General features: G+C 36.0%; 1 protein-coding gene across 1 annotated transcript; it reads left to right on the top strand.

Moving 5' to 3' along the window:
- Positions 1-497: 497 nt before the first annotated feature.
- Positions 498-11,964, top strand: LOC128028668 (P2Y purinoceptor 13-like). The gene is made up of 3 exons (XM_052615952.1): positions 498-636; positions 994-1,703; positions 11,423-11,964. Exons 2-3 carry the CDS (start codon positions 1,002-1,004, stop codon positions 11,750-11,752), a joined length of 1,032 nt encoding a protein of 343 aa, XP_052471912.1. The 5' UTR covers positions 498-636; positions 994-1,001; the 3' UTR covers positions 11,753-11,964.
- Positions 11,965-12,414: the final 450 nt, after the last annotated feature.

The raw sequence follows: 12,414 nt of genomic DNA, 5'->3' as shown, positions 1-12,414 counted from the left end.
GGAATTACTTTTTGCTGTTGGTCACTGCCTCTTATACAGTAATTCAGTATTTGCAAAAACCATGAATTAGACAATAGAGTAACTTTGCATAAAATGTGAATATAATGTGACTGTTAACAGTTGCTCTGTAATTTATTAATATTATAATAATCATATTTAAACATGTAATGGCAAGTGGGCCAACCAGTGGGCCAATGACATTTAGCAGGTTTTAAATCGTATACATATTTATAATTTCCTTTATACAGTAATTCCTATTTAACACATTAAGCAACAACATTTTAATGTATTAATAAAAAAAAAAGAAACATTTTAATGTATTAAAAAAAAAGAAATTCCTACATTGCAGAAGTAGAAGTGTGTGATTGCTTCTGAGATTTTTCTTGTCCTTGACCTCTATAAGGATGGTGGACAGACAGAAAGCAAAATGACAATTGTGTGTGTGTGTGTGTGTGTGTGTGTGTGTGTGTGTGTGTGTGTGTGTGTGTGTTTGTGGGCGGGCGCGTGCGCGTGTGAACGGGTGTATGTGTGGTTTCACAGAGGCACTACACTGTGGAGACAGCTGCCGGAAAGTGTTAAGACATTTATTAATTCCTCTTTGAGCTGTTCTCACAAGTCTCTTAAACGCTTTTCCCGGTGAGTGTTTGTTCTTGAATGCGTACATTTTAATAGTATTATCTATGTCTTTGTATGTAAATCTGTATTTGTTTCCACAGTGTCAAAACAATTGTCATTTTAAACATACTTTGGTTTTGTTATTTCTGTCTTCTTATATTTGCATTAGCAATAGTTTTTCAAAAAAAAAAAAAAACATAACAGGAGATTATTTGTAAAGTGCATTGGTGTGTTCATCATAACTCATACATTTTCCCAGTGAACATAAACATTTATTCCATTATATCAGTGTGGTTGTGGTGTTTGTAGCTGTATGTGGATAAACTGTTCAAGCATTTTCCAATACTGTATTCATCTGTATTGACATTCTTCCTCCAGGCATCAAGATGAACACAAGTCAGGTGAACGCTTCACTCAAGTGTGAGAGGGACACCAGAGTAACATCTGTACTCTTCCCTTGCCTGTACGCGGCTCTCTTTCTGGTGGCTTTTGTGTTGAACAGTCTGGCCGCTTGGATCTTCTTTCAAATCCGCAGCAGCTCAACGTTTGTCGTGTATTTGAAGAACGTAGTCGTGGCCGATCTATTGATGACCATTACTGTGCCTGTGAAGGCACTGACTGATGCGGGCATGGGTTCCTGGCAGCTCCGGGCTTTTTATTGCCGGTACTCAGCTGTGCTCTTCTATATCACTATGTACATCAGCATCCTCCTCCTTGGACTCATCAGCTTGGACCGCTACCTAAAGATTGTGCATCCGTTTGGGAAATGTGCTCTTCTGAGGGTCAGAGTAGGTCGGATACTGTGCGCAGTTATCTGGGTGGTCATGTTGTCACTGGCTCTACCGAATGTCATCCTGAGTAACCAAATGCCACAGATGTTACCTGGTGCTAAGCTGCGATGCACCAAGATGAAGGGGAAGATGGGACTCATGTGGCATGAAGGCTTTAACTACTTCTGCCAGGTTGTTTTCTGGGGTACGTTGGCGCTTATGGTCGTCTGTTACACCTTCATCAGCAGGAAAGTGTTTGAATCGTACCGTGCATCACAAAGCAGAAGTGACACAGCCAGCAAACAGACTACATCTAAGGTATAGTGCACTTTCTGTCACTTTCTGAAGTTCTGTAAAGATGTGTTTTTTCTACACTGTTCCTGGAGGCACCCCAACACCACACTTTTTGGATGTCTCCCTTATCAGACTCATCCATTTCAGGTCTTGGAGTTAAGTTCAAACTAAAGAGTTTGGAAAAGTTTAGAAATGTGTGCTGTTGGTGTGTCTCCAGGAACAGCGGTGGGAAACTCCAGTTTAGGGGAATGATGTAGATTAATATAAAGCCATGTTATGTGTCACAGCTGTGAAATCTGTGTTTATCTTGCATGATCAAACCTTGATATCAAACCTCTATAATGAATTTGGAAATTTTAGAGAAATGCTATGTAAATGCATTATGCTGTAACTAAACTCATTAGATTTTAGTGGACTTAGACTTAGTTGACTAAAATCATATGACTTAAACTAAAACTATTTATTAATTTTTTTTAAATTGATGACTAAAAATAAATGTCATTCTAGTCAAAAGACTAGTTTTTTGCCTCTTGGATTTTGCACAACATGTTAACGCAATAATCGTCTGTCAGCTTACTGAAGTGTGCATGTGTAATACGTGACAGGAACAAATCGTTTTAAGATTTAAGCACATCTAAAGCAAGCATCTTGCAGTAAAGAAAGAAGGAAACATTTCGCAAAAGCAGACTTTTTCAATGAGAAAAATGTGTTCTCATCTCGTGCAGCAGAAGAAGAAGTGGTTCAGTCACAATTCTGCATTTATAACTGCAGGAGAGAATAATATACGAGCTGTAAGTTTCCGGACATGTTGTAAGTTGACATATTGCAAGCTTAATTTAACATCACAACTGACAAATGTATGTAATACTCTGAGTCAGATACACCAATGATTATATTTGGATGTCACTACTGGGAAATAACCTAATTTATCTAATTTATTAATGAAGACATGTAAACGCAGCTTGCTTGCGTCGTCAGGTTACTGATGTGCATGTAAACAGGGAAAACTGGTTATTTTAATAAGTTGATATTTGTGACCCAGTTAACAGAATTTTGTTATAAGAACATTCTCCAACTATTCAGAGTTGGTTCTGGGAACATACAAAATGTTTAGTTTTCCTGACGTTAGAGGAACATTTTAAAAGGTATGATGGTCCGCAAACATTCTTTCAACTTAATTTTGATTTAAAATTCAACATTCTAGGAAAGTTAATTTGTAACATTCCAATAACATATTCATTTATAGTTTCCTTAATTTTAGTAGAATGTTATTTAAAGGATAGTATAGACAGTTTCAATGGTAACAACATAAACAAACGTTATTGCGCATGTGAGCTTTTGTGGACCTAACTTCACTTCCGGTAGACTTCTAAATAGAATCAATAACAACAGCCAAGTCCCTCTAGAGTAGATATTTTTTGATAACAAACAAAATATGTTTGCTGCGTGGATCAGTCTGACTTAATGAAAATGCAAATTCATTCTTTACCAGCAGGAGATGTTTTAAAGCATAGACTTAAAGCGCGAGAAATAGAGGTTTCCCCAGTAACAGCTGTAAACGAAGCAGAGCTGGTACGCTCACACGCTGCTTTATCAGGCATATAACATGCAAGTCTTCTTTCAGAAATACAGCGATATAAAAACACCTGTGCCTCGCTTTGATATTTAAACATATAAATGTAAGGAATTATTATTATTAAGCGTGCAGTATGTATCGTTACTCATGTTTATTCAACAAAGCCTTTTTGAAAATCGATCAGTATTAAAATTGTGGCGAGTCTCCAAAAATAAATAAATGTATGGGAAACACATCCCCCAGTACATCTACCTGAGCCCAACTTTAGTCTATTCATCACCTTGACTTTAACTGCGTTTGTAGAAGGCACTGCAGCCCGATCGATATACACAACAAAGACCGGAAGTTAACTTAGGGCCAGGCGCGTGCACCCGTTGAAACCGTCTATACTGTTCCTGAAACATTCAATCATTCAAACACCTGCTGTGAACAAGAATTGAAATAAAGACATTTAAGAACACAAACTACAATTTTTCTTCAGCCACAGCCTTAGATAAACTGAAGATAAAATACTTAAAATCTCTCAAGATCTGATTAGACTCCACAAACAGCATTACCAGCTTCTATTATTGCTACCGATATTCATTTTATTTCTGTCAGACATCTTTTGAAGTTCTCATTCACAATTAACAGAGGTTTAGATCTTTTACTTTTAGTGGCAAAATATTTAGTTCGATGTCACCATAGGCGGAAATCAAGGAGGGGTTGGGGGGTTCGGGACCCTCCATCCGAGGCTTGTGCCCTCCTAAAATATGATTAAAATATGTGTATTGTAAATAATATAATGATATATAGTTAAACTTACTTACTGTGTAAGTAGTAAAACAATACAAATTCAAACGGAGCAACAACAACAAAAGTTTTAAACATTTTGAGTTCCCCCTGTGAGCTTTGCCTCACAGTGCTTTGGTCCCTTGCCTGCTCCCCTTTTACCTCACCTCAACACCGACACACAGTCCAGTGTGAGAAAACAACATGTTTCAGTAGTTGTGGAACTAGTCAATACATTGTATTTACGAGTTAAATGCACATGAACGCTGGCACAATATCGTAGTTACGAGTGGGAAGCTCTGAATTTTCTTTAAGCTCTGAGTTTCCGAGTTGGGGGTGTGTCAATGCGAAAAACATGACAGAATCAATGGATCAATGGATACAATGTCTGTTGTTGACAGTAATGTTTTTGGTTGAAATTGATAGACAGGATTGCAATATAACAATTAATACATTTTTATGCGATACAGAATAAAGTGGCTTCATAAATTATATTTTAAAAAATGCAAACCACAACTGATGCAAATTCTTTGCTTTTCATTTTCTATAAGGAGAGTAAACAAATCATGTTGCATTTTACTGTAATTTATTCAGAGAAGGTAGACTGCCATCTTGTGCCAACAAAACTTACTTGAACGCCTCTGACGTCTAATTATGACTTGTCAACTCGTAAGTACAAACTTACTGAACTACTGAAACTTAGTTGGTTGCTCGTTGGGAGAGGCACAGCTTACCCCAAATTTTGAGATGAAAAAATTGTGTCTGTGAGAAACACACTGGCGAGGTATTTCCTAATTGAATGAATCCACTTTATGAACAAATCAGTCACAGACATAACTTATTTTGTTTTTTTCACTTTCACGTCTATACTGATCTCACTATAAATTTTTGAGAGTGTATAGTCTTAATTTTGCTAGGCATGGTAAATGTTTTTATAAATGCATGTTTTAATTATAACTGTGAACCAACCACATTGCTATTAAATGTGCTATATAAATAAATAAAAGTTGAAGTTAAGTTAAAATTCCATTGTATTTTGGTGGCTTGACTTCAAAAACATTGAAACCAAAGATTAATTGTTTTAAAGAATGTTTCAGTCAATTTAGTCAGCTTTTTCATTGAACTAGAAAGAACTTTGAGAAGAAGGATAATGGAACGGTCTCCATGCAATATTAGAAGGGCTTTCCTCTCTGTACTCATATCCTTAAGTACAATTTTGCCTGTATTATTGGTGTCCCATTCAAAACTTGCTCTTGAGAGAAATGTTATGTTTACCCCCACATTTAAATGAAAATGTTGCCCCTCATGGAGAATGTCACCATCATGGAGATCAGTGTTTGCTTTGGTTGAGTTTCTTCTTCTGCAGCAAATGCAGGTGTTTTCAGAAAACATGTCTGCATTGATAAAGCAGATACATATATTTGTTTCAATAACAGACAAATAACTTCAGTCTAGTGATTTAAATAACCTCAACCAATTTAAAGAGAGATAGCTTGCTACACTGTTGTTGTACTTCAGATGCAGAATGTTGATGTTTGGGAGTTTATAAATACTGTCACTGTTAGCTATTTTCTTAAAACATCTTTTGTGTAATTAATACACTAACAGACATCAACATTTGGCATAAGAAACACAACAATGGTGATATGCTCCATGCCAGCATACAAAACACATTCATGGCTCCCAGCATGCATTGCTGCAATTTTACTTTATTTATTTTTTATTGTCGCGATTGTTGAGGTTTATATGATGAGTCCCAATGTCTAAGTGTGATGTGTTAAACATTTAAAGAGGTTTGGACAATCTTACAGAATTCACTTAAATGTTTTTTTTTCTTTCACATTTGAATGTATTATTTATTAAAATTATTACTATTATTAGTTAATACTTCCTTCTCATGTAATATTTCAAATCCAGAAGTAAGCAAAACAGCATAAAGGCAGATGTCTAAACCACTTTAATGCAGTAATTTGTCTGTTATTAACACAGATATGATAAACTGTTTTAACAATGCTGAAATGCTTTCTGAAAACTTCTGCAATTGCTGCAAAATAAGCAACTCATCAACAGTCAAGTGTCCGGAGCCCAACTACAGCAAACACTGATATCCGTGATGGTGACAAACAAACAATTTTCTATAAGACATCAACATCTAAACCTCAGTTAATTCCCAATAGGAAATTATGTAGACATGTGACAGAAATAAAGTCAATCTGCTTAGTAATACTGTAACTGAAGGTAATGCTGTCTGTGGAGTTGTTTCATCAGCTCTTGAGAGATTTAATGTCTTTTATCTTCAGTTCATCTAAGGCTGTGGCCAAAGAAAATTGTAGACTGTGTTCTTATTTCTCTTTTTTTTCAGCAAGTATTTGAATGATTGAAAGAATGTTTCAGGAACACCATAATAACCTTTAAATAACATTCTACTAAGATTAAGGAAACTGGAAATCAATATGTTATTGGAATGTTACAAATTAACGTTCTTAGAATGTTGAATTTTAAATCAAAATTAAGTTGAATGAATGTTTGAGGAACATCATACATTTGAAAAATATTCCTGTAATGTCAAGAATTTTTTTTTTTTATGTTCCCTGAACCAACACTGAATATGTGGGGAATGAATATGTGGGTCACATATGTTACCGGGACATTTTGTGATCACATGAATGCTTGGTTGGTAGTGTTGCCATAAAAACAAAATTCAGCTTAGAGTAAAATGTTACATGTTGTCATCTTGGAATTCTGGTAATCACGACATGGCATGAAGAGCTATTCAACATGTTGTCACTGTCACGTGACCTATCAGCATCAGTTATGTCCCTTCACTGCTATTCAGAAATACTCTCCTTTGGCTTCTTGGCATTTGTAATGTGTCCATCAAATGGTTAAGAATTTGGCAAGTAGTAGGTCTTCTGGGTATTTTTTTTCCTACTGTTTTTCAAAAACTAAAAATTCACACATACATGTTCCAGCTGTGAAGAATCAGTCTTCTGTAAATTATTAGCCAAGAAATGCCTACTTAGACAAGAAGAAGCTGGTATCTCAAGCTATCAAGTGTAATTTGATTTGTTTCACATGCGGTTTTTTGGTACTGGTTTATCTGGAATAGAAATAACAGACCTGTGTAAAAAATATATTATTATATTATTTTCAAAGGTTAACTTATTGTGTTTGTTTGATAAGTTTGACTTCTGTCTCATGTTATATACAGCATTATCACCTGTAATCCAGAGCTTCATGCTACTGGGGAAGTTTAGTCTTAAAGGGGTCATGAAATGAAGAATAAATATGTTCTTGATATTTACACAGGTGAGAGTGTTATATACTGCAAGTTTCAGAACTAAAACTAACTCCACAGTTTAAAATATGGATTATTATTTTCTCTGAAATGGCCAGAATAAACTTGGAGAGGTGTGATTTTTCTCCTCAACCTACCATTAACAGTCGTCATTCATGTCTGTAATCAAAAGAGGGGTGTTCTGAACAAATCATGTCTGTCCATTAATCACAAGAGCCATACTAATGTTAGATGAGGACAAACTTTATAAACAAATATAAATAATTGAAACTGATCTCTTGAGCATCATGTATGGTTGCCTTCTTAAGTGAGCTAAAATAGGAACACCCTTTCATGACAGTTCCGCAGCTGTTACCTGGATGAGATTAATTTTAATTTTAATTATTTTTTTATTCATTTGCTTAAATTAGGATTACATGAAATCATTTAGCTTTTTTTAAACTTTTTAAAATGTCAAATTGATTATGACATATATGCTTGAATATAATATGTGTATAATATGTTCATTTTTGGGTGAACTGTTCCTTTCAAGTCATACAGTCTGACACTGATTGTGACCCATTGATATCTTTCCTGTTCAGCTCTACATCTGGAGAGTCTTGTGTTCAAAGGGTACATGTGAGTTCTGTATGTTTTAAATAGTGACCATATGTCCTCTATTTCTCGGACATATCATCTTTTCTGTCCTAAAGAAATGTGTCCACCCGGGATTTCAAAATTGCCCAAAAAGTCAGGGTTTCGGCTTTTGTTTTCTACAGTCGCCATTCATTGTGTGCATTTTTGCAATAGAGCTTTTGTCCAGTGTTCCTGCACACATTGTAATGTTGCATATCATTTTTGCTCATCAGCGAGCTGCCATCAATATGCTGAGTATTTATTTTGAATGAGTACTCGCTGTTCACTTTCGATTTCATTTTAGGGAAGGAAGATCAGATATTTGTCAATGAGCTCAGGATCTGCTGAGCAGCAAATCCTCCAGCATGACCTGTCAGCCATCTCTCCTCTCATCCTGTCATCAGTCAAATATGATTCCTGCAGCTCGAGTTGGATGCAGGGTTGTCAAGTCCACCCCCCCCCCATGGAATTAGGCTAACCTTACTTTTAAATCGTTGTCATGGGTTAATTTTCCCCCGTGGGTTAAAGGTTTGAAATATTGCAAAATAAGTTAAATAAGTAATTTTTCTCTCTACCTATGATAAAACTTTGATGTTACGTTTTGTGAAGGATGGCCAGTGTTAGGAAGCTTCTTAGCTGTGTTTATGATCAGTATCCATAACAGTTACTGTAAAATATGTTTTTTAGGTAGGCCTATGGAAATGACATGTTCTGAGTTTTGATATTTGGGATACGGCCAGTGCACTACTTTGGGGCACTACTTTAACCACCAGCCAACTAAACCGCAGCCCCCCGCCCCGCACCACTGTCCTCTTTTTGGAAAACTAAAATATGGTCACCCAAACTTCACAAGTTTACCGTATGCTGCGCTCGCATGAAAGGCACACGTTCTGTAGACTTCATCATCGCCATGGAAACAATGACACCAAAATGAGCTTCTCTAACTTCTTATGAAATGAATTTAATTATAATTGCATTATTAGCATCTATTTTACCTTTAAATATGGGATGGTTCCATATTTTAAGGGAGGCGTGGCAACCCTAGCATCAAGACCTGTGATCAGAGTAATATGTAAGGGCTCGTGTAGTTATTTCTTTGTGGCATAGTGTCTTACCAGAGCTGCCAACTCTAACACATTCAGCATCAGACACACGCAGTTGACACTGCTCTCAAACCCTCACAACCACACATCTATTTTCTCACACAGTGAAAAGCACCCTCAACCAAAAGCAAGAGAACCCTCATTGCTTTTGATAGCATATTACCAAACCCTTCAACACCTATTTATTTGTGCTCTGGAGAATGTCAAAAGTGTTTGTTTACAGCGTGTTTTTATAGCTTTGAGCAAGGTAGCAAATCACAGACATATCTGTTGATTTCTTAAACATTTCTGATTAGCCGTTGTGTACAAGTTATGCAGAATTCACTCACTGCTCAACATTCTGGATTTTTTTTTTCTTCAATCCAGGCTGAACTCAAAAGTGGGCAGCCCTGGGTTTACAGCTGTGTATTCTTTAGTGAAATAAGCCAGAGACTAAAGTATCAACTTCACTGTTCCCGTTAGCAGAAGTGAAAACACAGAAGTTAGAATGAAAACAATCTGTTCTCTATATTGAGTTAATTTTATATACAGAGAGCTAGCAAAGAATGTTATTTTTATAATCGCTAGAGTTTCTTTTACACTAAAAGTCTCAGCAGACACGTGTCTTCCAACAGAGCATTCAAATCAGATGCAGAATTCAGGGTAGAGAATAACCGTTTATGCACAGCAAAATCCCCAGTGTTAATTTAACACTCTTGAGTGTGGACTCATATAAACACTAAAGCAGTGTTAAAAGTAACACTGAAGCAGAGTTGAAGTTAATGAGATGATTGACCATTATTGAAGACACCTGATGTTAACAAGCAGAATCACCAAACGAGAAAATCACAATTTGAGTATCACCATTATAGTGTTCAGTGTTTGCTTTAGTTGGGATCTTGACCCTTCAGTTATTATCTTTAGATTTTATGTGGCTGTGGTGACTGAATTATATCATACAGACAGACCACAGCAAAAACAATCATGTGTGCCATTGATTGTGATTTGAGCTATTTGTTATAGAGTGACCTGAATGCCTGAGTTTAAGTTTCTTTACTGCATACATAAATTAAGTGAAAAAGAAAAGTAAGCAACCCAGCATTTCTGACATAGTATGACATGTTTTTAATAGTTAGTTCTACGTAAAAAAGTAATCTTTTGTTTGGACAGACATCAGGAATCAGCGTGAGCATCACAACAACGGTGACCATCAAAAAAGCATGTTGTAGCCAATAAAAACTCATCCATGGCTCCCATCATGCATTGCGGCATGAATAAATTATGAACTGAACTGTCTTTTTAACTTTTTATTCTAACTATATTTTATTTTTGCTGTTTTTATGTTCATTTTTTGTATCTAGTTTTGAGATGTTCAGAGTTGGTCTGTTTATCTGAATATGTTGTTTGTCACCGTTGTTGAGATTCATACATTGATTATTGTTATCTGTGTGTGCCTACAATTAAAATTCTTTAATAAAAAAAAATCTGAATCACTTGCAAGAGATACCTACAAAATGTATAGAAAACACAGATTTTTTCATTGTGGAATCAAAGCTGTGACAATCAATAATGGAAGTTTTACTTTGAGAAAAGCCTGTAAATGAGTTCAGTGATTCATGTCAAACAACGATTACATTAAAACATAATCATCAACACGCAATGATTTTTGCTCTTGGTTTGACAAACAAACTTTAAAAGTAAAAAGTTACAAGCCAAGATCCCAGCTAAAGCAAACACTGAACACTATAATGGTGACACACAAATTGTGATTTTCTCGGTTGGTGATTCTGCTTGTTAACATCAGGTGTCTTCAATAATGGTCAATCATGACCCAATTAACTTCTTAAGTATCTCATTAACTTCAACTCTGCTTCAGTGTTACTTTTAACACTGCTTCAGTGTTTATATGAGTCCACACTCAGAGTGTTAAATTAACACTGGGGATTTTGCTGTGTGCCTAAATCATGAATGTTCTGAAAAAATAAATAAATGAAACTAATTTGATTAAATGTGTACCTGAGGGGTTTATACAATAATAATAATAATAATAAAAATGCATTTTATGACTCATTTAATAAAATAAAATTTTTACACAAAATGAGAAATGATAAAAACTTCTGTTTCAAGTGTTGCTCATCGGTCTTCGTTTCCTCAGTTCAGTGAATCACTTCATTCATCAAAGGATCAGATATGTGTTATTTTGGCTCATTTTGTGGCAGAGTGATTGTCGAATGTCTGAAAGTGAGTTTTGATTGAGTAATTTGTAGATTTGTGCCGCTCGAGCCGCAACAGTCTGTACAGCTTCACTGTAGCTGAATTGCATTACATTCTTGATTTGACAAGTTCCAGTTTCTGGTGTGCAGTGTGTTAACTTTGTGCTAAACTCTCCTCTCCTCCACAGGTGTTTGTGGTTGTGGGTGTATTCTTTGTATGCTTTGCACCCTTCCACCTGGCCCGAGTCCCTTACACCCTCAGTCAGACCCGCAATACTTCTGCCCAGTGCTGGGCCCAAAACCAGCTATACTTTGCCAAAGAGACGACGCTCTGGTTATCATCTACTAATGTGTGCCTGGACCCTCTGATTTATGTTTTCCTGTGTCGTGCCTTCCGCAAGAAGCTCACAGCTGCGCTGAGCCGGCGTCCGCTCCCACACACCACTCAGACAGAGACCTCCACCAGACTAGAGATGTCAACCAGAGGCCACTGTAACACCAACCTGGATTTAGGATGACATTAACATCCTTCTCCTTGTACTTTTGTAATATTGTTATTATTTTCTTATAATACAGAAATAATTAGATATTTTTTTAAATATTTTTTTGTACAGAAAATATAAGCATAAGCTTGTTTTAATGATGCAAGGATGTAGATATGTGAACTGGAATTAAATTTGTAAACCTGGGGGAATCAGAGATAATGAAATAAAATTGACTCCATTATTTACCCAGTACTGCACATTACTCTCTTTCTTGCAGTTGAACTGCTAAAAGTGGAAAAACCTTGAGGGTTAGTTCATAAAATACATGTTAGATCAACATTTACCGGGTTATTATTCCTGTCCTTAAGTCAGCTTCATTATCAGAAACCACAGCAGTTTTAATTTCCTTTCCAGCAATCTTGCCCATACAGTCTCCTCTTCCTGTGAACAATGTTTTCTTTTGGGGCAGAAAGTGTCAGCTTATTAAAGGGACAGCTGGTGAAAGTGGGGGGAAACCTTGAATTGCAATAAAAGAACATTATATTGCATACAACACATTATATTCTTAAAGCTTTAATCAGATAAATGACATATTGTGACCAACATGGAGGGTGGGGAATAATTATCTATTCACAATAAAGAATAAATGAATTTAAAAAAGGGAAAAAAAGAAAAAGTGGAAAAAAAAGAAACAC

The sequence above is a fragment of the Carassius gibelio genome, chromosome A15, assembly GCF_023724105.1.
Source record: "Carassius gibelio isolate Cgi1373 ecotype wild population from Czech Republic chromosome A15, carGib1.2-hapl.c, whole genome shotgun sequence".
NCBI classification, from domain to species: domain Eukaryota; kingdom Metazoa; phylum Chordata; class Actinopteri; order Cypriniformes; family Cyprinidae; genus Carassius; species Carassius gibelio.
This window is presented reverse-complemented; position numbering and strand designations above follow the sequence as displayed.